General features: G+C 27.3%; 2 protein-coding genes across 5 annotated transcripts; both read left to right on the top strand.

Moving 5' to 3' along the window:
- The first annotated feature begins 310 nt into the window (after positions 1-310).
- Positions 311-18786, top strand: LOC145184875 (uncharacterized). Of its 4 annotated transcripts, XM_090077488.1 has the most exons (24): positions 320-401; positions 497-596; positions 1057-1178; positions 1937-2096; positions 2611-2643; positions 2761-2829; positions 3169-3237; positions 3351-3398; positions 3721-3850; positions 7314-7468; positions 7568-7756; positions 8121-8456; positions 8664-9254; positions 9409-9666; positions 10089-10388; positions 10530-10580; positions 12177-12281; positions 12372-12461; positions 12570-12719; positions 12823-12886; positions 16303-16444; positions 16877-17082; positions 17978-18034; positions 18351-18786. In XM_090077488.1, exons 3-24 carry the CDS (start codon positions 1062-1064, stop codon positions 18523-18525), a joined length of 3495 nt encoding a protein of 1164 aa, XP_089933614.1. In that variant the 5' UTR covers positions 320-401; positions 497-596; positions 1057-1061; the 3' UTR covers positions 18526-18786. The 4 variants fall into 4 exon arrangements, 2 of the variants coding, with proteins under 2 accessions (XP_089933613.1, XP_089933614.1); XR_016449541.1 differs by lacking the exon at positions 497-596 and having other exon boundaries at positions 311-401; positions 12570-12688; XR_016449540.1 differs by lacking the exon at positions 497-596 and having other exon boundaries at positions 311-401; positions 12570-12745.
- A 1418-nt stretch (positions 18787-20204) lies between these two features.
- LOC145188613 (ras-related protein Rab-21-like) lies at positions 20205-24839 on the top strand. The gene is made up of 8 exons (XM_080065092.2): positions 20205-20570; positions 20702-20761; positions 20943-20998; positions 21098-21149; positions 23222-23285; positions 23392-23446; positions 23877-23965; positions 24140-24839. The coding sequence occupies exons 1-8, from the start codon at positions 20442-20444 to the stop codon at positions 24286-24288; spliced, it is 654 nt and encodes a 217-aa protein (XP_079921218.2). The 5' UTR covers positions 20205-20441; the 3' UTR covers positions 24289-24839.
- Positions 24840-25169: the final 330 nt, after the last annotated feature.

Below are 25169 nucleotides of genomic sequence, written 5' to 3'. Positions count from 1 at the left end.
TTCCTACAAAGGTTTTTTGTTGATAAACCTAGACACGTGCGTCAACATTTGAATTCTTTTACATTATTAAAGACATGATCGACACCAATCTAAAGACTAATTAAATTGGTTTCGTACAAAAATGGGTCTTGAAATAATGTCATTTGTTGTGGAAACACTGCTGATGCATCAGCTTTTGAAATTATGCTTTTATACATGATATTCATATATATAACAACAATAATAATAAATTTGTTTATTAGAAGTAACTTTTTTATATACAATAAAATGCTTTTTCACTTGATATCTATATACGAGTATTGATGTATATTTCAGAAGGAAAAAATGGTGATTGCTGTTTTCCTAAGAGGACTAAAAAACGTTTTTCTTTTCACTTTCCAAAAAGGGCTGGTAAAGGAATGGTGGGTAAAATTAGTTTATTGCAAAATCTTTATCTAGTAATTATGATAAGTAAATGATTGCCATTTTCCTCATTTATTTCTTTTAAAAATTTTAGATTTCTAAAACCATCTGTAGGAATAAAATGAAGGATTTGTTCTTTGGTTTTTTGGAATAATAGAAAGTGTATCAGTGAAGTTAAAAGTGTAATATTGAAAGTAGAATCTTTTTTTTTTTTTAGCACATTTTCTTGTTTATTTTCTGAGAGAATTAATAGAAATTCCCAATAATGTTTGTTTTTTTCATACCTACATCCACATATAAAGTGCTAATGTTTATGAATAAGTCTTATTTTTCCATTAGAATTTTTCTGCCACTAACTTTTTTAGGTATTTACAATAAGAATTCCAGTAGTTAGTAGAAACAATTATTTGTGCTGATTTTATATAATGAATTCTAATATTATGCCATAATTATTTTAATTTTTTTTTATACACATACACAATCAAAAGTTTTAGAAATAAATTTTTTTATCCTTAAAATTATAGTTGTTAAAATTAGTAAATTATCTGAGTGTGGGTAATTTGTAAAAATTTTTAAAAAAAAAATTAATTTTTTATGTTAAATGTTAGATTGTTAATGCTTTATTTATTTATTTATTTTTTTAAATGACAAAAGTTATCATGTCAAGCAAGAAACAACCTGTTGATGAAGCTCGTGGTAGGTTGCAGCAAAAACTGAGTGATGTGCAAACTAAAACCAAACAAATACAAGATGCAGTAGAAAAGATATCTAAAGAAGTAATTTTTTAAATTTTATTTTAACTTCCTATATAACTCAAATTATATTTATTTATAAAGAAGAATTAAAACATTACACCCCAAACTTTAGTAGATACAAAAACTGTGGCTGTTTTGGACTGAAATACTGCAAAAGAAAAAGGTTTCTGCTTATTTGTATTGTTTACTAGATAGTACAAATCAACAGAAACCTTTTCCTTTTGTTTAAATGAAGCACTAGTTTACTTATATCCATGAACACCAGTTTACTTATATCCAGTAAAATTTTGTAAGTCATTTTTTGGCTTACTAAGTTTTATTGGATATAAGTAAAATAATACACTACATGTTGGGATAATAGGAACCTGAAAATTCATATTCTAGTACCACTTAAACATTCAGCATGAACAAATAATTCATGAGCTGCTAAGATCTAACACTCTTAAAGAAGAAATTTTTAAATGTTAGAACATGAACAAAAAGAAAATTCCCTGAATTAGAAAAGAGTCATGAAAAACTGCTTTGTCATTCCTTTTTCTATATATACACTCATTATACTCATTTTTCTATATATATACTCATTATTTCACAAGCAGCTATATTCTAAGGTATTTAGATTGTTGTTTCACTTAATCTCCTTATGTGCGTGAATGCTTAATTAAAATGGGGGCTAAAAATGTGTATAGCTGATTCAAATTTGGTTTTATACTTTAGACACTAATCTAAGATAGGCAGCTAAAGCTATCTGGCTTTTTAAAGTTTTTTTTTTTTAATTACAGGCTACTATCAATGCTATCAAAGTAATTGAGTTGAAGAGTAAAACAAAGTTTATGAAAAAATTCTCAAAAGCAAGTCAACAGCTTGAAACTTGTCTTAATCAACTTCTTGTGGTTTCTGACGCAATTGCATCGCTCGCAGATGATGATTCTGAGGCTGACAGTGAATATTTTTAAAAATTTTTATTAGTCCTTATCTATTGTGTTCTGATATTGTATTTCTATCACATATTTAGGGTTTAAAATTAATTGAATATTTACTGCAGATTTAAACCTCTTATGAATTCATGTCTTCTCATTAATTGTAGCTTTTCCTGTATGTTATGCATATATTACAATTAATTATTTTGAATGTAAAGAAGCTTTGATGTGATAAATCAATTTTATATGTGGGTGGTTTATACTGTCAAAATCTGTTGTAATCAAATATACACAGAAAGAAACTAGTAGAAATAGTTTCTTTCTGTGTATATTTGATAGTTAAAAATCAAATTTATTATGATCTGCATTTTATAGTAACAAAAAAAAAAAGAAAAGAAAAGAAAACAGGCATTACTCTACTTTGCTCTTAACAGATTTGAATAGTCAACAAAACAACACTAGAGAAAACTGATGTATAACATGTAAAGTGCATATGCTATCAATTTTTATTTTTCAATTTTCATATTTGTTTTTAGGTGAGTGTTGTGAATCAAATGATGATAATAAAAGTAAGAAATTTGTTCAGTACAAAACAAAATTTTAAAATTATTTTTACAGTTTAAAAAAATACAAATTTTGATCTTGGAAATGATCACTTTTATTAAATTTTTTTTTTCCCCCAAAAGGTTGTGTTTCTATAGCAACAACTACAAATGCACCAAGTTATGATACTGTACAAACTGAAGACAACTCAAGTAATAATTCTTTTTAAAAAGAAAAGTTTCTTACTCGATACTTTATTGAAAAAACTAAAACAATTGGTAGTTTTTATTATTAAAAGGATTATTAGAAATTTTAATTACTAAAACTTATTTAAAAAGTTAAAAAAAAAACTAAAAAAATTGGTAATCTTAATTAAAGGATAAATATTTTGTTTATACTTTTCTTGTTCAGTAATACAAAATAAAATCACTAGAAATATAATTTGAGCTTAGAAAAGGTTTTATTGACTTATATTCATCTCCATATTAAGTTTTGACAGCAAATTTTAGGCATTGTCTTTCAACTTTAAAATAAATGTTTCTTTCATTTAGAAAAAATACGTAATTTACCTACTTCAAATCTAAACAAGCATGATTCTAAAGAAAATTTATTTTCATCAGGTTTTCTTTTAAAAAATTTTTTTTTAATGTAAAGTATATTTAGCTTTTTATCTGTATTAGTCTTCTTTCTTAAGTTTTAGCATTATACTATTCTTTTTAATGTTTTTTGCCAGTGTCTACTCCTATGGAAAATGCTTTCTTAAAAAGGACACTTGATAAAGGTTGGAACTTTTTTCATTTTATGTTGATTTGATAACTTACACTATCATTGTTCTTTTTAAATCAACAGTTGTTTGTAAAAGATACTTGTTGATTGTTGCTATTATACTCACTTAACCAGTAGAAAAAATCATTTGAAAATTAAAAAAACAACTACTGAACATCTGAAAGGTTCTAAAAGAATAATTCTGGAATATATATCCTATTTAAAATTTTTTTTATTATAAAGCATGGCTCAAAGTTCATTTTAGGACAAGAATTTTGGCTTTTCAAACAATATAATCTACTGATATGATTTTAAAATGTCTTATATCTTAATTTTAGATGTTGTTGTTGAGCCCTTTAAATGGGAACCTAATGCTGTTTATCCTGTTATTTTAACAAATATCAAATCACCGTGGGACTTCAGTATTCAGCTAACTAACCCAGAAAATGATATAATGGAAAAGTTGTGGTACTGTTTAGATTTCATATAAAATAGTTAATACACTTAACATTTATCATGGTTTGGGGTAGCTTTACACAGTCTTTCCCATTTTTATTCAATATTTAAACAGTGATTGAAATACATTCCATATTGGCACATGCATAACTTACAGTGTCATGGCCATAGTAGTAATTTAGTATAAAAAAGGAGCAAACTTAAATAATTTTTTTAAAATTGTTTTAAAACTGTGTAAAACCATCCCATAGTTGGGGGTGACTTTACACAGTTTTTTTTTTATATTTAAAGGAAGATATAAACACACATTTTTTTAAAAATAGATAAAAACACACTAAACTTTCCATGCAAACTAATTTGAAAAACCAAGATAATGCTCAATAGCATTTGGCTATTGCAGAGTTAGAAAATATGCTTTCAGCATTAGTTCTAATTAGCTTTAACTAAGAAATTTGACAGCATGTCAACATGTCTCTTTTTTTAGAGTTTCAAACTTGTTTATTCAAGTCTAAATATTGCAATGAAGATGTTTATTCTTTTTTATTATAGATTAATTACTGATAAACCAATATAAATATATAAATAAAAGTTATTATAATAGCACAATATAATGTTTTTGTGAAAACTCTCTCAATATGTTAAGTCACCCCAAATCATGCTACTCAAAATAAAAACAAATTGTTTCTGTATTTGTATAAATTTAGATAAATACTCGCATTTATCCAGTATCTTTTGTAGAGCTCCACTGAATTATCTGGCATCTAATTATGTTATTATACCCAGATTGATTAATTATTGCTATCTAACTGGATAGATTAGATATTCAATTTTTATAAATACTAATTTAGTCCATTAAAAATCTCATTTGATAATATTATACTGATATCTTAATTAGAGCTTATTGAATTACTTATGAACACTGTAAAATCAAACTTGCAAAATGTTATTTAAATATTGAGCCCTGTGTCTGGCTCTGTTTAGGTGAGAAAATTTATGAGATAGTATTACATGCTCTCTCAATTTCTTTTCTTCTGTCATGCTGGCTGATTGATTTTTTTTCTTTGTTTGTTTGATTCCTGTTTACTTTTCTCTTCCTCAGTTTCCAATATTAAAGAACAAAGTGTCTGATTCATTTTTTTTAATGTTGGTCTTAAGGTATACAATATTGTTCATATTTGTGGGATTTAATTTTTAAGCATGATTGACCACAGTGTATGTTGAAGTTAAAGAAATGGAAAAATGTTTTCTTGCTATCTGGGAAAGTAACAGAATTATTTTTGAATGAGTACTCTCTTGTAGCAGATTGAATATCTGCAATTGAGCTTACTTTTGTGTGAAAATATACTAATTGGGTACAGGCAAAGTGAAGAGTCACATGCTTATTAGCTGAAAAGATCTCACTAACTTTTTTGAATAAACCCATGACAGGCTGAGTCATAGTCTAAAGTAAAAACTGATTCTCAATCGGATAGTTTGTAAACCTGCAATTTTTATCTCTTATTTTTTCAATGATTTCCCTCAAGTTGATTAACATTGATTTTGAGTTCTATCTGATCTGGCAGTCTGTGATGATGATCTTGACATAACAAACTGAAAACAGCTTGAAATTTATTTTAAAGTTTTAACTAAGTTTATGATGTTTTTCCCCTCAATATTATGATCAAAGTATCAATGAATTAAATAATTTGGTAGGCTAAACCATTTAGCAAAGATGAAATTAAAATTATGTCATCAAAAATGTTGCTGTCCAAAGCTCTCATACAACACAGTAACTTTTTCCTTTGATTGAAAATAACTTGTATCTAAGTTTTTGCATCTATTTTTTGTTATAAATTAGTTATCATTTTAAAGAAAACAAATTTATCAGTATAAAAATCAAGCTACAGTTGCATCATTTGTTATGAAAACAAAATAATAGATTGCATATTAGGCCTACTATAGCTGAGTAAAGTGTCAACTGTTGGCACTTTCCAGTGAAGTGCTAAATCATCAAAAGAAATTACAGTAAGTTACAGTATAATTGTTGTTTATCTTTTTATTCAAAATTAATTTTTTCAATTGTTTGTTTCAATTTTCATCTTTCAAGCTTGTGGAACTACCTGGGACTACTAAAAGGCATGCCATAAAAATACTTTTGCATTAATCTGGGATGAGTTTCCTATCATCCTAGACAACTTGTATGTTTTTGCATTTGAGGCTCTGTTTTTGTTATTGGTTGATTGAAAGAACTCATCAGTGAATTGAAGCTTCGCACTGTCAATGATAACTTTGATAAAAGTAATAATACCTTTAATTTTTTAAAATGAAACACTTTAAACTTATGCCAAGTATTTATCTCTGGACAACATGTCAATTCCATATGATGATAAGGCAGAATTCAAGTCTCTGTTGAAGATTGGTGTCCAATAAATTAGCATTATACTGTTGATCTTGACAATAGTACACTTTCTCAGTCAAGAATTTTCTTTTAACTTCAGATTCAATCCATTTGAGTTTGATTTTTGTAGTTGTGTATAATGCAATCAGGAACCAATTTCTAATTACTTTCCTAATCTTTTGTCTAAGCTATGTAATGTGTGAGCAATATATTATTCATAAGTCCACCAACTATTGTCATTTTTAAAAATGAAATGAAGTAGTTGGTGCAATAATGGTTTGCGAAATGTTAGAGTATGCACTACTTCATTTCATTTTTTTTAAAAGTTGTGACAAGTTGTTAGAATATGCCCATGGTGGATGCCATAGTCTTCTTGCAATATGCCCAAAGCTAATGTATATAAGTCAGTTACTTTTAAATAACCTTTTCGAAATCCATTGAATGAATGCCTTTTCACCATCTGTATTGGGAACAAGACAGAGAAATATAAGTTACTACATTTTAAAGTGAGTAAAATTATCCTCCCTCAAAAAAAAAAGCATATATAAATTGGCTCTTCATGAGCACAATCAGGTCCATTTGTTTCTGTTTCCTTAGTAACAGAATCTGCTTCTTAAACCTTAAAGGCCTTAGTAAATTGGTTGCACATTAGTAGTAGTAGTAGCAATTGTACTTTGGATGTTGTTGTTGAGGCTGTTTGAAGTTTTTTATTGGCTGTATCTGAAAAAGTACTTTTTTTTTATTTAAAAATAATTTTGTTAAATGTTTTTGTAGCTTAGTTGCTTAAGTCAAATTTAAAATGAGTTCTGAATGGCATGCATAAAATGTCATTAAAATTAGATAAAATATCAATTATTGGGCTCATTCAGTAGCCTGCCAAATAGTTAAATTTAACAACCAGTGCACATTTTAAAAAATTATTGTTAATTATAGTTATCAACTTGAGCTACTAATGTTTCACCTGTAAATACCGACCGAGTATTGTATTATCATATATTAGAATAAGTATTAAATTTGTTTTGGTATTTATTTGTTAATTTGTTATTATTTTATTATTAATTTATTATTTTTTAAATTGTAAACAGAATTTCTTTACAGTGTAGAGTTCAGTAAAGAATCTGAAAATGGCTATAAAGGTGGAATCAATTATTTACCACCAAATAATGTTTTCTGTTGTGTGAAATCACCAGAAGATGATGCATGGTACAGAGGAAAAATTATTCAAGTATTTGCAGAAGAAGATAAGTGTGGAGGTCCTAATTTTTTACATTAAACCTGGCATTATTACTAATTTAAAGGCTTGATGAATTTTATGAAATTGCAAGTTTGTATAGTTTTAATTCTTTTTTTAGATGTTGATTTAGACAATGTTTCAGTTAAGGTGCTCTTCATTGATGAAGGGAATACTGCTGTTGTATCTTTATCCAGTTTGCGACCTCTTGACAAAAAATTCTCATTAATCCCAAGTCAATCCTTTCATTGTATATTAGGAGGAATCCAACCAATAGATGCTTTAAAAAAACATATAAATCCCACTTTTGGTAATAAAAATCTCTTAAATATTGTATTTGCATCATTTTTATTTAGATGTGTTTATTTTTAAAGTAATAACTGTATATTATAATACATATTGTAATAAACTGTCAGAATAAAAGCAATTTGTTTTTATCAGAGGCTTTCTTAAAACATATCACTACAACAAAACAAAGTATATCATTAAAATGATTAAGCTTATTTGTCATAAAGTTGGAGAAATTTCTTGTTTAAATATTGAAAAATTCTTAGTTAAAGTCTTGTTCTAAGTTTAAATTACAAATATCTTTTAACTTTGATAAAAATTTGTAAATCTCTGGAAACCAATAGCTAAAGCTGTTATATTGATAATCTCTTTATTTTGTTTTTAAGATGATTGTGAGAAGCTTTGGTCACAAGCGTCAACAAGTTGGTTAAAAGACACTGTAAAAGATAAGATAGTTGCAACATATCTCAGTTATCCACCTAAAGAAACTTATGAGCCTCCACACAATCTAAGTAAATCAACACTGGTGTGTGATATATATATCAATTATCAGGAAATAAATTTCTGGAGTTTAAATTATAATCGGCCGCCTATTGAATGTAATCTTTCTTTTATGATGGTTGTCAAAGGATTGGCCTGTACATGCCCCTATTTTCCATCTGAATTAAATCACCAAAAATCCAAACCCATGCTTGCAGCTCCTAAAAGTAATTTTGAACAAGGTTGTATTGAAATAAGTTTTGTTTATCAGGTCTCTTTGCTCTCTTTCCAATACTTTACTCCCAAGCTTTGTATGAGTATAGATAAATAATAACTGTGTTATGTACTTAAACTAATCCCCAAAGTAATGTTTTATTTATTTTTTGTAATAACTTATTTTGGTTAATCTAGGCCTCAACTGATTATCATTTCTCCTTTTTTTTAAATAGCTGACCAATGTTTTACATCAGCATTGTGTCACAAAACAAGCTTAGGTGCTACTGAAATAGAAAAAGAAATTCTAAGAGACCAGAATATATTAAAGTCTGATAATCATGTAAATGGAAAAACTAGTTTTCCCATTAAAAACAAAACTTTAAAAGAACAAAAAGAAACTCCTGTGTGTTTTAAAATGAATTCATTAAAACAACACAAAATAAGTCCTTCAAATAAAGAGTATGAAAATAGAAATCATACAAACATTTTTAAGACTCCAAAGCACAAAAGGTCTACCCAAGAAAAAATAAATCCTCATAATGATTGCAGTTCAGGAGAAAATAAAACCAACAATCTCTCAGTAAAATCAACAAACAATCTGAATGGTCAACCTGAACCAAATGTGGCATCAAAATCTGACAATACTTTTCAGTTTGGTAAAGAATTTAGTGAAAAAGAATTTTTAAATACAGAAAATGACTTTGTTAAAATTGTTGTATCTGATGTTGACAATCCTGGAAGATTTTACATCCATGTTATCACTCCAGAAGTGCATTTGTTTGATAAAATGGATATACAGCTAAATGAGTTCTACAATAGCAACTGTATGGTTCTTTGTTTTTAATTAAAACTTCATAGAATTGAGTTTTTCTATTTGTGGCTCAAAATTAATTCAGGCTAAAAACTCATTTTTATATACAAAAGTATTTATTAGTAAAATTTTTAACATTTTATTGATTTCTATTTTATTGTTTTTAGATAATATAATTTCTGCACAAAAACCACCGCATCCATATTGTCCAAAAACAGCAGTTGTTATTCAATTAAAAGATAGTCATTGGTATCGTGCTGTTGTATTAGACAACAATAAAAAAGGTTTTTATGAGGTTTTATGTGTTGATTTTGGTTTTGTTGAAAGTGCAAATGAAAAATATGTTCTACCTATTGTTCAACAGTTTTGTGTGTTACCAATGGAAACTGTAGGTTGCTGTTTAGCAGATGTTCAACCACTACCTTGTAAGTAGTAGCTGTATTGTCTGTTTGATGTAAGGTTTTTATTGCAATGGGTATGTTTTTGCCGAAACTGAACATATTACTTAAAAAAGTCACCATGAAAATCTATAAAAGGAAAATTATTTTTAATTAACTTTGTTAATAGATGATCATTGAGATCCTTTTTAACAAATTTATTTAACAAATTAAAACTGTCATATGAAAGTATAACCTTATCAAGTTTAGTAACGAAATTAACAATAATGCTTAAATGTAAATATTACTCCATATATTACTATATATTGTTATATATTACTATATATTGTTCCAAATATTCAAATACTAAATTAATACTTTTACCCCCTTTTTTAAAATATAAGTGTTGATATTTTAATAAACATTTTTGAATTTTTTTTTTTTTTTTTTTTTTTTTTTTTTGAATTTAGTTTCACTTACAATGCAAAAGAAAGATGTTTCTTATAAAGTAGAGGAAGATTGTGTTATGTCCAAAATGAATGATTATGATAAAAAACCAAATGGTGTTTGGTCTGAAAAATCTGTAGTAAAGCTCAAAAGCTTAATTTTAACTGGTGAACCTTTAATGGCTTCTCTGAAATCTTCCAATAAAAATTCAGAGGGTCTTTATGAAGTTTATATTTATGACACAAAAGGTGACAAAGATATTTTTATCAATCAATGTCTTGTAGATGATGGCCTTGTTACTTCAAATGTACTACATAGGAATGGTAATAGATTTTCTTGTATATTTTCTATGCCTACATTTCCATGCCTGAAGAGTTTTTAAAATTTTTTCTGTTAATAATTTTTCTTTATCCTTTTTATTTTTTTATTCATTAATGTTTTTTTTGATGCTTTTTATGTTTTAGCTCCTCAAAATACTTTACAAACTGACACTGGTAGCATTTCAGAAAATTCAGGTGTGCTTTACAGTTTTATAAAATCTTTTAAATTTTCTGCATGCTGTACTATAGTGTGATTTAGATGGTAGCATTAGATGGAGTTTTATTTATTGGTATGAAATGTAAAAACATCTCCATTACCATTTTAAATAATTTCCACCATGAATTAATATTTTCATCCACAGACCTCTGCTACAGGCTGAAGGAAATAATATTTCCTGCAAATTTAGTATCTATTGCATAAAATACTTTTCTAAGCTATACGAGCTATAAAAAATATAAAATTTAGATATATTTTTATTTTCTATTCTATAGTATAGGAAATAAAAATATATCTAAGTTTTATACTTTTATTTCCTAGGATAGGAGATAATTCTCTTTCTACAGGTGTTCTCTTTTTTTTTTAAATATTCTTGTTTATTTTGGTTTTATTTCATTATTTTGATCACTGATTGAAAAAAAAGTGTGATCAGTTTGCACCTGTTTTACTCTATGTAGCTAGTATAGATAAGATTAATATAAATAAGAAGAAAAAAAATTGAAAAATAGATTTCAAAGAATTTTGAAAAATCACTTATTTTCTGCCACCCTGAAAAATCTTCCTATTTCTAAATATTTATATTTTATGAATTTATATTTTTACAATTTTCTCTTGATATTTTGATGTTTTACTGTACAAATTGTTACCATATAAATATCTTATTTATATTACTTTTCAATGTATATGTATCTTATTTATATTACTTTTTAGTAAATAATTTTACATTTTCATATTTTCTTTAAAACAAATAGTATTATTTCATTCAAAAAAATTAACATCAGCAAATGTAAAAGAAATTTAGTTCATTTTGAGAAATCAAAACTGAAAAGAATTTCTTTCTTAAAATAAATAAATCGTTGTCCAAATTGGTCAGAATTCTAAAAAGCCTCTATAGTGCTTAGGAAATTTAGCCAAATTTGAAACAATGATAAATGCCAGATGTAAGATAATTGCAAAAGAATTGATTAATACTTGATTAAAGCTGAGCATTCCTTCTATAATAAACAAGTCAGCCATTTTTTTCAGTTACAGCAAATTTTACACAAACCTTGATGCTATTGCATCTTGTTTTAATTGTTAAATACTATGTTGGCTATAGCAATGTAATATATGTATATTCATAATCTTTGATATTTCTTTTATACTTAACATGATGATCATCTTATTACAAAGTTACTAAAAATATATATACAAAAAACGCCTTTCAGCATAAAAAGTGATAATAAATTATTAGGCTAAAGTGTAATAAGTTAGAAAAGTTAGTCATTAGCTTATATACCAAATTGATTTTTGCACTTCCATAAATAGTGTATTGTTATTAGTATTATAGGTCCTAATTTTATTATAATTTTATTGGTGATTTTTTAAATTTAATGTTTCTTAAAATGTGTTTAGTTAATATAGTACTAAAAAGTTTGGTAGTTAAGTTAGTTAGTACTAAAAAGTTAGTGAACATTATAAAACTAATTGACTTCCTTGGAAGTTTAAATGATGGTTGGTTACATTTTATTTAGATTAATTTCTATTGTTAGCTATTTCTATCATCTCTATTTACTTAAATTTTATCTTTTTAGATGAAGGCATGATAAAATGGGACCCTATGAAAGAGCAATTTAATTCAAACAAAAATGCATATTCTGTTGACACAGATGACCCTGAAGTAGCTATACTTGGTTTTGGTTAGAAAAAAAAATTCTCTTCTATTTTGTAAATGTCTGATATTTTTGTTCCTTGCAAACTGTTACAAGATTTATGTATTTTGGTTTCAGTTAACAAAGGGAAGAAAATGTGCTGTAATTTCTTTAAGTATGGTGACTGCTATCGTGGTAAAGGCTGCCACTACCTTCATGTTGCTCCAGGTAAATTTTTTTTTTTTTGCTATAGTCTTTTTTTCCATCTTTTCACTTTAGATTTTAAATTTTATAGTTTTGCTTAAAGTGTAATTTAATTTTGTTAATTATTTATAGATGACCCAAAACTGAATCAAACTGAGGTGTTTTCCCTTGATAATATTGTTGATCTCCCTGACATTGGTGAATGGGTTGCAATTACTGTGACATCAATTTTTGATCCAACACATTTTTGGGTAACATTCCCATATGGGCTTGATTTGGATGGTTTGTTTTTCCATTTTGTGAAAAAGGTTTTTTTTTTTTACAATATTAATATGTTTGTATTCAGTTTTGAATAACATTTATAAGAAAAAATTTTTACCTTTAGGTGTTCCAAAAACTAAAACTTCTGGTAACCTGGAAGCTCTAAATGCTCTCAATAAAGATATGAAGTATTACTTGTATTTACACTTGTTAAATATTTTTTCTGAAGTATATATATAAACATCAGAAGAAATATTTAAAACTATATAGCACATAGATGTTTATAAGTAAATGCTAATATGTGTGTGTCTCTCCCCATCAATATCTTTATCTTAAGATTTTATGCAAAAATCTTGCTGCATAGTGAAATTGGTTTAAACTTAATATGTTTTGCCAGTTTATCACAGTTCTATACTTTTAAACTTTAAACTAAAGTTTAAGGACTTGAATCCAAACAATTAGAGGAAATAACTCAAATAAAGTAATTCTACAATAAATTCATCCAGATGAAATACTCAGCGTTTTGTGAACAGCAACATTAGATATTCCTCTTTCTTTCAAATTTTTACCTAATTCTTCAGTAGTAAAGTTTTTACAACTTAAAATAGCAAGTTTATAACCATTTTGCTTGAAATTTCACAAGTTGTAGGTTCTGGGATTGGCAAATCAGTAAATGGGTAGATGGTGTAAATGACTGCACATTCAGATATTTTCAAGTTTCAGGTATAAAATATTGCCTGAATGGTTTAAGAAATGTAGTCTCAATATTTATTTTTGCAGGCCCACTTTTGTTGATACATTTTGTCCACACTTCCTTACTCTTCCAAACTGGTGAGAAGTCTATGACATCAAAGAAAAATCCAGAAAAAAAGAACGTTTCAAGCTTATAGACTGGACACATTTTTTTGAGCTGATTTTTACCTTGCTTTAACAACAGAAGAAGTAAAACAGATAATAGTTGAATCTTTAAAATTCCAAGCTAACCTTTTCTTAGAACCAAGAGACAAAGCAATAAACAAAGTTTACTCACAAAAAAGGGAAGATTTTATCAGAGGTCAAAAAAAAAGGTTATCAAGAAAGTTATTGTAATTTTTCAAGCTAAGATTTTATTAAGATGATAAAAATGGTAAAAATGTAGGCATCACAGGTCTGACAAAGCAAACCTTATAGTTGTGCTTGCTATAGACATTTAAAAGTATTTTGTTTTTGTTAGGAAATAATAGTAAAATAAAAATTTTGGTTCTCAAAATTAAAAAAGTGCTTGAAAGATTCAGCTGGTTGATACAACACTTAAGCCAGCAGACTAATATCCATAAATCAAAAATGGTAACTTTTAAGTAAAAGGAAAAACAAAAAACTTGAACAAATCTAAAGTCGATCAGAAGTAAAAACTTACTTTCTTATCCTATTTACCCCACTTTATGATTATATTACCTCCTTTCAAAAAAAAAAATTTTTATAAATTATTCTTTCATTACCATCCTTAAAACAATACCTACTTTTTTTACAAATCTTAAATTGAAGTGATTTAAACTCCTTTTACACCATTGTAGCAATAATTAAAAGAAAAAAAGTCAGTAAATGCAACAAAAATAGCACAACTATTTTTATATTAAAATATTTACATCTTTTCTAAGCAAAAAGCGGCAGTAGCAGATTTCAATCGTTTAGTATAATCTTTATATTCAATCCTTCAATTGTATTGAGAACAATTTGTTTTAAAGGCATAATAAACAACTTCTCAATTCTGTTCAGCATACAATCCCAGAGAACAATAGTTAACCTTCACAAATGGGAGAATATGACAGACAACTATATGGACTTTCCAGGTAACTTTCAGCTCTGCATTTAAATGTATCCTTGCACAATGCTGTAGGTCACAAAATGATACTTTGAACTCTTCAATAACTGAAGAAAAATTCGTATCCAAAGGTGCATTCTCTAAACTGCAAAAAATTTCTTTGGAAACTTTCAAAAACTTTCTGAGGCAATGAACTACTGGTATTAATCTGTTTGAGATGCTAACACATCTCTCTTTAAAATATCTACTTTTGTAATAATTTAATTAGTATGATGTCATCATACTAATTACATAATTCTCCACAGCAGACTTGATATCAATTTTTTTGTTTTATTTTTTTTGTCAATTCCAGTATAGAAGTTAATTCCATCGCTGTTTGAAATAATATCCGATTAAAAACCTTTCTAGAAGATTTACTGTCTTTAGTTCTAACAGTTAAAGTTAACGGATTTCCACCTTAAAGATAAAGTATAATTAATTTTACGTCTCTTTAATCTACTCCTACTTTAAGTTTAGAATGCAAACATTTTGAAAAAGTTGGTAGCAACCTAAAGAATTGCTTAGTTAAAAGCCTCATATCCACTGAGTGTTTTATGTGCATTTAAGTTTTATATGAACATATAAACCCTTTTTTAATTATTTAAAAATGACAATAAAAACTGACATACCTCAAGATATTTTAGACATACCTTTAGATATTTTAGAGAGCTGGCCTCTCTGGATGCCTTCTTGTTCTATCTTGTTTTTTATTATGCCTGAAGCAACTTACTCACATGATGTGGTATCAAGGGATACTGACAAATTAACTAAATTCAAAACAGCCTGACTAGAATAACATTTGTTATGACATCCTGAAAAATAAGATTTACTCTTGAATTAATATACACCTTAAAGTTTTCTATAGAAGTTTAAAATGAATATTCGATAGCTTTTAATTTCTTATCAAGTAACTTATTTTTTATTCTTTAAGCTTTTGCAAGGAGAGTAAAGCAGCAGCACATATTGTTTTTCAGAGATTTAGCATCTTTGTTTTAACATGAGATAATTGTATAATATCACAGTTCAGTTCTACATCTAATTCTTGGTCTGTTTACCTAATTCAAAAAAAGTACTTTATAAAAAATTTATACTTTTATCTCTATTAATCATTTATCTCTATTAATCATTTATCTCTATTAATCATTTATCTCTATTAATCATTTAACTTAAGTAAATTTTAACTCATATACTTCAGAAATTTTACTCCAGCTTGAAAGATAAGTGGTTGATCCCATCTTTTCTAGCAAAAAAACATCTTTTCCAGCAAAAAGATGTTTCTTCTACAACTTGAACAAACCAGCCATCTTTACCTTATGATGTTTTTTTTACTTTAATCATTTCAAAACTATTAAAGAAAAAGAAGCCAAGTATGGTGGATTGCATTATTTTTGAGACTAAATTTTTAGGTTTTTTTATTTTTTTAAAACTTAAAATACTGATCAACTTTAGATTTGTTCTGCACTTGAAAAAGACTTGCACAAACTGCATTTACTTTTTAAAAAAAATTAATTCAGAGTTGGGGAGAAGTCAAACCTGGCAGTCTTTATGGTCTACAGTGGCACATTAGTTGTGTATTTACAAAATTTAAATAATTGCAATTATAATAAAAGTCTGCTAATCCTAGATATATATTCTTTAAAAACCCTAGATGTATGCTTTTTACAATAACAGATATATATACAGGCCTTGTATTTGCAATGAAAGGCCTGTATTATGATATTAAAATCATCTTTAGAAATATCATCATATTATAATTTTCTGTAGAGAATACTATTCACACATGAAACGCAATGATAAAACAGATCTTGTTGCACTTGCTGAATGTGAATTAATTGCTTCAAAATTTTATGAAGATGATTGTTGGTATAGGTCAAAAGTGTTAAATTATGCCGATGGCTTGGTGCAGGTAGAAAATTACAAAGTTTTTATATTATAGTGAATTTTGTAAAGGATTCCATAGGCATTATGTTTTTAGCATTAGTAAGTCAAAAGTGGATAATCAACTTTATTAACAATTTTTTCCAAGGGAAGAATTTGTTTTGTGTAATTTGCAATATTCAAAAGATAAATTGTAGCATAAATGATTTAAATTATTGAGGTTTCTCCAACTTGATCATCCTGTTAGATAGAACTAGGCAAGAATATGTGTGTATTGTTACATAAGTATTAACTCTAAAGGTGTGTCTGTTAAACTAAAATTTAAAAAAAAAAATACATTTTTTCTACATTGTGTTCAGTCAATAAAATTGTTTTATGAAAGTCTTAAGTTTTTCCTATTCTTTTCTAATTTTATGCTTACTGAACACAGTTACATAGTTTATGTTTTTTTATGTTTAAGGTTTTTTTTGTTGATTATGGTAATACTGCTGTTGTGAAGGAGCAAGATACTCGCAAACTTTCTCCAGCTTTTTTGCATTTACCATTTCAAGCTGTTGAATGTTTTCTTAACGATGCAATGGTATCCTATGAAAACTTTACCCAACCATTTGAAAGTATGCAGCATGAGAATACGTTATGTGAAGACACAAAGTTAAAACAGTTAATGTATGATCCGTTTTTGCTAATTATTTTTTATTAACTTGTTCTATTAATAGAAAAATTTATTAGAAATAATCGTAATAAGTTTTTATCTACAAAAATTTGAAGTACATCATCATGAAGTACATCATCTGTTATATTTCTAAAACCATTACCATTTTAGCACTTAGCTCATTAAAAAGATTTTTTTCTTTTAAATTTTGTGTGCAAAATGTAGAAATAATTCACTTTAAAAAGTCATTGCTAACACCCTACAATGGACCAAAGTAACAAGACTGTGAACCTGGTGTTATTGAATAATACCTTTTTTCTATAAGAATTCTAGTCATCTTTTTACACAGACAGACAGACAGACAGACAGACAGACAGACAGACAGACAGACAGACAGACAGACAGACAGACAGACAGACAGACAGACAGACACCACACACATATACACATTCAAAAAAAATTTATGCATAATTATTATAAATAATTATAATAATGATTATTTAAGAATTATAACTGTCACTATTTAATCCAATAATTCTAAGATTTTTACGTCTGATTAATCTGTGGCTAAATCTAGAAATTATGTTAATGAAACTTGCACATAAGAGGAAAAATTGTTTTTGATGAGTCAGGTTCTTTTTTCATACAATATCTTTTATACAACTTGATTCTAATGGGCAAACCATAAAATTTTTAAACTAAAACATTCAAGTTTAAATAACTTCATTATTAAATATGATTACTACACAACGATAAAAACTATTATAGGTTACAAGTAGTGAAGGTGAAGTTTTTACACAAATTCTTGTCAAAATGTCCCTAAAGTTGTGTAAATCTTTAGAGTTTTTACTAAAAGTTGTTCAAAGCATTTGCGAACTTGTGATTGGTGTAAAAACTATTTTATTGTAGAGAAAAGTTTCAAACTTTGTATGCTGATAAAGTTCTAATGGCACGAGTACTTTCTAGGTAAGTGATGCTTTCTGGCGACCTATTTATGCTACATATGGTACTTGTGAAAGCTGAAACAAATTATACCTTTTTTAAAAACAGAATGTAGTTTTAAGTTTTTGTAGACATACAATTAAGTTCAATGTATTTTGATGGAAATTTGTGCCATTTTGTATTGTCATTTTTTAATTTGTTTTAAAAGGTGTTCCAAGTGCCCAAATTCTTAAAATACAGCTTAAAATGTTCTACAAACATCAACTTCGTCAAGTTTTATTTTTCCTTTTTTTTTAATCGTCATATTCATCTAAAGCAAATTCATCATTTTTTTATTTAGGTATCCAAATAGCATTATTGTAGTTGATCTATATGATACCTCCACACAACCACACACGCATGTTAATGAATTTATACGCAAGTGGGAAGGTATCGTTCCTGCTAAACGAAAAAGTAGTAAACTAAATCTTGATAGAATTAAGGAAGAAGCAGAAATTAACTATATACCAGGATAAATTTCTTCTGCGAAACTTCCAATGGCAACGAAAGCAGGGTTTCTATCCCAGTTCTAAAAATCCACAATTCTGTTATAAAATCCTTGTGTTACTTTATTATTTTAACCTAAAAGTTAGTTTTTCGATATGTACAAAAATAGCAGATTGTTCTTTTTTGCTAAATCTTGTTCTGTGCTTTACTGCTTAACTAGCCGTAACATCAGTTGCATTGTTTACATTGTATTGTGTTAAAACGTTTTATAAATAAACTTGCAAATAATCGATGTTATCATTTCATGTTCTAAAATTAACGTGGAACATTTATATTTCATAAAGGTGTGAAAAAAGACCAACAAAGACTAAAAATTTTGGCTTATAGCAAAATTGAATCACAACTTTCCATCACCAATATTAATGATCCTTTTAAGATTGGATTTTTATTAACTTTATTTTAGACTTGATCTTGTTAAATTTACTTGAAACTTGATTTTTTTAAAGAATTCATGTAACTAAAATGATAGAAATGCATCATTTCAAATCATTATCCGCATGTCACTCACAGTCACGAAATAACGCTTGGTTAATCTCTATTGGTTACAAAGACCGCTCGATGTTTTGTTTGGATTACCAAAATCCGCCCTTATTTTATTTAATTACAAATAATACTAAGATAATATTTCTGTTAAGGAGTCTTAGAATTGGTATCACTAGTTTTGGTGTCGAGAAATCCATGTTGAGCTCACATTCAAAACCTATGAAATGTGTTTCTTTAACATTACGTGCCAATGGGAGAAAAAGCCCATGCGAGAATTAGTTAAAAGAATTAAATGATATAATTCATTTTTGAATAATGCAACTGTATTCCACTTGAAAACCTGGTTCTTTATATAAATTGTAGTAACTATGTAAGTTATATAAATAATTACATTTAGGCGAAAATATTGAAGAGGCGGGATTATTTTCATTTAACCGCAATACTCTCGCAGCAAAAACTGACACAATAAGAAAAACGTAGAAAGTTTAAAGTAAATGCGGTAGGGACTTAATTATTAGAAATCGCTGATTTTAACAAAAAAAACTAAGCGAGAGAAAAAACTAGTGGAAAATTTTAGATAATACCAGACTTAAATATAGAATTTTTCTTCGCTCATTTTAATTCTTAAAAAGTGACTTACACAAAAATCTTGTGAGATCTTAAAAGACTTTGACAATAAAGCAGCCAAATGGATGAAAGGAAAACCTGTGAATAGACAGAAAAGTTAAGAAAAAACAACCCAATACTTAAATGAAGTTCTCTTACAGGACACCTTATACTGTTATCAAAAAATTGACAGAAATAAATCTGTAGATAACAGGTTCTACTCATAATGTTTTTAAACATAGTTAAGCATATATTTTTTGTATAACATGTAGAAGCAAAAGTCAATACAAGTCTTTAAAAAATGATGAATTGAATATGGTAGGCATATTTACACCCTTAACTAGCAAAAAATATACGATTTGGTGAATTCCAGGAACTAGGTTAGGATTAGGGTTAGGACGAAAAAAATCTTTTTCCATTGTCTATCATTAAATATCTGTCCGCAACTTTGCGGACTTATGAGAAATTATAAAACTTCTTTTTAAGTTCGACCATCGTTCCTACCAGCAATCACCGGTACCGGAACATCAATGTTTAGGTTTTGCAAGCATACTTTTTTACAAATAACGGATAGGTTCTCTTAAGTTGCGTGCTTCTGATTAAATTGAAACATAATATACAGTTTGTACAATTCAAGATTTTTAAACCCGTTAAGAAATATCTGGAATATGTTTTTTAACGAATAGTTTATTTCATATGAAAATACGGAATAGTTAATTTCTAGCTATTTCTTAATAGGTTTTGAATTAATTCAAATTTTAAGCAGTAATATGAAAATACTTAAATAGTTGCCTGTATGGCTTCAGCAAATCGAAAAAATCATTTCAAGGTTGTATTACTGGGAGAGGGTTGTGTTGGAAAAACAAGTCTTGTATTACGTTACTGCCAAGATAAATTCAATGACAAACATTTAACTACTTTACAGGTAAGTTTTATTAGACTAGGTATTTATTCATTTAAATGTAGCTAAAAATACTTACATGCATAGTAACAGGTATTTTTTTCTATTTGTGATATTGTTAATAGTATTGTTAATATTTTTCTATTTATTTTAAGGCTGCATTTTTAAATCGGCGATTGAATATCGATTCAAAAAGAATAAATCTATCTATTTGGGTAAATGTAGTTATATCTTTATAGTGTGTGCATTCTATTTTTCAGATAAAAAATAAATTGAAATTGCAAGTTTATCACTTACATAAATTGTGTTTAGAATAATAAAAAAGCCATGAAAAAGCCATCTTTTTAAGCTAATTATATTTGGTTATTGTTTAAATAGCATTATTCTTCCTAATAGGACACTGCTGGTCAGGAGCGTTTTCATGCTCTTGGTCCTATCTACTATAGAGATAGGTAAATAGGGTAAATTTTTCAGTTTAAATATTTAATTCTTTCTAATTTATAACTAATTCTTAAGTCTTAGAAATTAATTTAAAAGATTTTAAATTATAGTCATGGCGCTATCTTAGTTTACGATATTACTGATGAGGACTCTTTTCAAAAGGTAATATTTTTATTAGAGTTTATTACCTTATAATAGTTGTTTACCTTGTATAAAAACTCACCCATATTTTTTTAATAGTTTTCTTTCTGGCATCTATTATTGTTTGCAGTATAGCTTCCTTAGATCCAAACTGCATCTTTTTATTTACTATACTTTTGGTAAAGTTTTCATATTCTCTTTCTCAATCAATCTTTACACACTATTGATACTATGTCATCAATCACCAATCAATTATTGACCAATAGCAATACAAAATCTTTTATTGATATTAAGAAGTTAACATATCTTAACATAATAAGCTGATATTATCAGGTGTTGAGATATTATCTTAATTTTGAACAAAATTTGATTGGCGACAGGGTCATGTAAGTTCCTCATCTAGTATTTTTTTTGTCCAATTGAGTGGTTTTAGCTAACTCCTTTTTTAATTCTTGGTAAATAAAAAAAAAATTAAAACATTAGGTTTTAAATATACAACTTTTAATGTTTTTACATTTATTTAGTACTACTTAAGATAGCACATTTGGCAACTTTCTCCTATTTAAATTGCCTGTAAACTCATTAATGTTTTCTGTTTCCAATGTATTATCGTAATATTGAATCATGCAGATATGCAAAACTTTAAAAGAAAAACAGACAGGGTTTTACATCCTTAAAATTTTACAAAATATCCTCTTGATACATAAGGGTGTCTCATTCTTAACACTTTAATTAATGTTGATTAAAGAAAGAACTGTCTTGTTGCTATTCAAAAATTTTGATTCCCACTTCTCAATAAAACCTTTTAACTATTTCAAGTAAAATGGTGTGTCAGTTTGTTCAATTACACCTGTATTTGGTCTTTTTTTAAAGATACACAACTATAGCTTGCAATTCATGGATAACAATGCATCCTGGTTCAACAAATCACAAATTTGCAATATAATAGGCATTGTGAGTAATTGATTTCCACTGGCATGTACTTTAAACAATATCAAAGCTAGAAAAGTTTAGTGTTAAGTGTAAATAATGTTACTCATGTTGACTTTAGAATATCATAGAAAAACAAGTCAGAAGCAAATTGCTCAAAAGATTTAGAGCTATATTGCCATATTTTGTCTTGAACTTAGCGCAGATGAGCTAACTGCAATTCTAACTCCCAATAGGGTTTAAGAATGTTAAAAAAGGCTGAAGTACTTTTTTTTAAAAAAAACAAGGGCAACAATTTTAAATAAAAAGGGGAAGCACAATAATATTAACAATTCGCCATGAGTTTTTTTAAAAGTAGACAAAGAATCTGCAAAGAAGAAAAAGGTAGATATAGAAGAAAAAACAAGAGAGAAAAGTTTGATAAATTTAAAATTGAGATGATTAAAAAGCCAACTAGTAAAAAAAGTATATAACTAATGAAAAAGTCTAAATCAAAAAGATACCTTTAATAATGAGGAATTTTTTTTTCGGTATGTTTTGGAACCTTTTCTAAAAGTAAACCTCAGGAAATCTGGGCTCAGTGCACTAAATGTCACTTTAGGGCTCAATCCTGTATAATTGGAAGTGCATTTTACATTCATGACAACTGTAATGATGATGACTAGTAGTATAATTGTTACTATTCTTGTTATGTAACAAATACGTTTGCTTTAAATTTTGTTTTGTGCTTACTTTTTTTTCTTTATATTTACTTTTTTGTTCTAAATATTTCATTGGCTAAAGTGCAAAAAAATGTTATCTTTCCCTAAGGGTATAGAAAACTTACCTTTGGATGGGTAAGTTTGCACACTTTTTTTCTTTTTCAGAGATCATTTTCTCCAAAATACTTTTCATAATGGTTAATACTTGAACATGCTTGCAAAATTCATATCCTATTAAACTGCAGTTTGATTAAAAAAAAATCCCCTAAAAATGCACAGAGCTCTAAAACTAGTGCCTCTCTCTCTCCTCTCTCTCCTCTCTCTCTCTCTCTCTCTCTCTCTCTCTCTCTCTTTCTCTGTATATATATATATATATATATATATATATATATATATATATATATATATATATACCTGTGTGTAAATTGTATTTAGTTTTATATACACTATGTATATATGTAGGTAAAGAATTGGGTGAAAGAATTACGTAAAATGTTGGGTGAAGAAATTTGCTTGTGTATAGCAGGTATTTTATGTTTCCTGAAGATATTTATTGTTAGCTGATAATTTCTGTTTTGTTGATAATATATCTGTAAATGTTAATTTTTTTTTTTTTTTTTTTTTTTTTTTAGGAAATAAAATTGATTTAGAAAAGGACAGACATGTACAGGTTACAGAAGCAGAAGAGTAGGTTTATATCAAAGTTGTTATTGTTTTTATGAATTTAAATTAATTCACTTTTCTACTGCATTAAATAGTTGAACCAAATTTTTAAAAACTTAGAGAAAGAAGGCTTTTGTCAGTCTTTTACTGTTTTCCTAACTAAAAAATAAACTTTTCCTAACTTTTTCTAAACTTAAAAAATTCATTTATTTATTTTGGATCTTTGTTTAACCTATTTTTTTTTTTAATTAAAGAATTAAAATAGATAATTGGTCAAAAAGATATTATTAGTAAAATTATCAGCCAATGTATCTTATTTCATAAGTTAATTGTTTGTTATCTTTCAAAATATTAAAAAACATTTAATATTCCAAAACTCATGAATTGATTCTTTTGATGAGTTTTATTGTATTGTTTTCTAGTTTCTAAAAAGTTACTAATCTTCTTTTAAAAGGTATGCTAGATCTGTTGGTGCTAAGCACTATCACACTTCAGCAAAACTAAATCGTGGAATCGAAGATCTGTTCCTTGACCTAACAAAGCGTATGTATTTTAACTTTGTTAAGTATTAATTTAACTTGTAAGTTAACTTGAGTATACATAAATATGTAATATAAATTTTTTATTTTATATTTTATTTTGAATAAAAATGAAAAAAATTGAAGTTGCAATCTGATTTTTAGTCCTGAAATCAAACACTCATTTTTCATTTTTCAGGGATGATCGAAAAGCAAACTCTGGAAGAGGCTGAAATACAATCGAATCCAAACTCTGCGAAAGCTAGAGAGCAGTCGTTGCGTAAAAAAAACGTTGTAATAGTTGAAGAGGAGCCTCAAAAAAAGACTGGATGTTGCTCATCAAGTTAGAAAAAATTCTAGAATATACTATCTAGATTATTATAAATCTAGAATGAGCCGTCTATGTAAGGGTTATTCTATGTAAAGTGCAATAAACCCTTGTGATGATGATTTAAGATCTGCGTTAAAGGAAATCAAATGAATTGCTTGGTAGCAAAGTTATTCTACTCTTGATGGTTGTGTTATTTGTTAATGTGATGTTAAGTGTTGCTGTGCAACAGCATAAAAAGGTATAATGTCTTTTAAAAATATGATTTTTAACCAAATGTGTTCCAGTGCTTTTCTGAAATGGGAAATTGTGCTTCGTATTCAACCAGTTACAACACCATTTTTGAGTTCCTTTTCTTGTTTTGTTGTTTATTGCACATCCTTTGAAAAAAATTGCAAACGATTCTTTGGTTCTTATTTTGTTAAATATTTGTTTTTTGTTATCGTTTTTGTTATTTTTTAGATAGCAATCAAATCTCTGTATAATAATTTTACAACATTAATGGGAATGACATTTATATTAGAATTTGATGCGATTGTGTTGCATTTGAAAAGTTTTGGGATGTAGAAAATGTTGCCGGTTCTTCTAGTCTCTTATTAAAAGAAAAGCAACCTTCACAAAACTTAGTGATATCATTTGGCTTAAGCTCATCTTAAGCTTTCAAACGCTTTTAATAGAGTGTTTCAAATTAACTGGAAATCATTTTCATTTTAGTTAACTACAATTCCTCATTTCTACAGCAAAAGTTTTTGAACTAAAGTTTGTCAACTAAGAAACCAAATAAATGCTCCATAGCGAAATATGGTCTAACCTGTCATTTGCGGTAGGAAGTGTGTTTACATATAACATGATTACAGACAAATTAATTCCACTCATTAACTAAATAAGCTCAGGTTTATTC

Source organism: Hydra viridissima, unplaced genomic scaffold (genome assembly GCF_058129835.1).
Source record: "Hydra viridissima isolate aposymbiotic clone 2 unplaced genomic scaffold, HvirCarnegie_v1 scaffold_2, whole genome shotgun sequence".
NCBI lineage: Eukaryota > Metazoa > Cnidaria > Hydrozoa > Anthoathecata > Hydridae > Hydra > Hydra viridissima.
The sequence above is the reverse complement of the archived record's forward strand: the minus strand, read 5'-3'. Positions and strand labels throughout refer to the sequence as shown.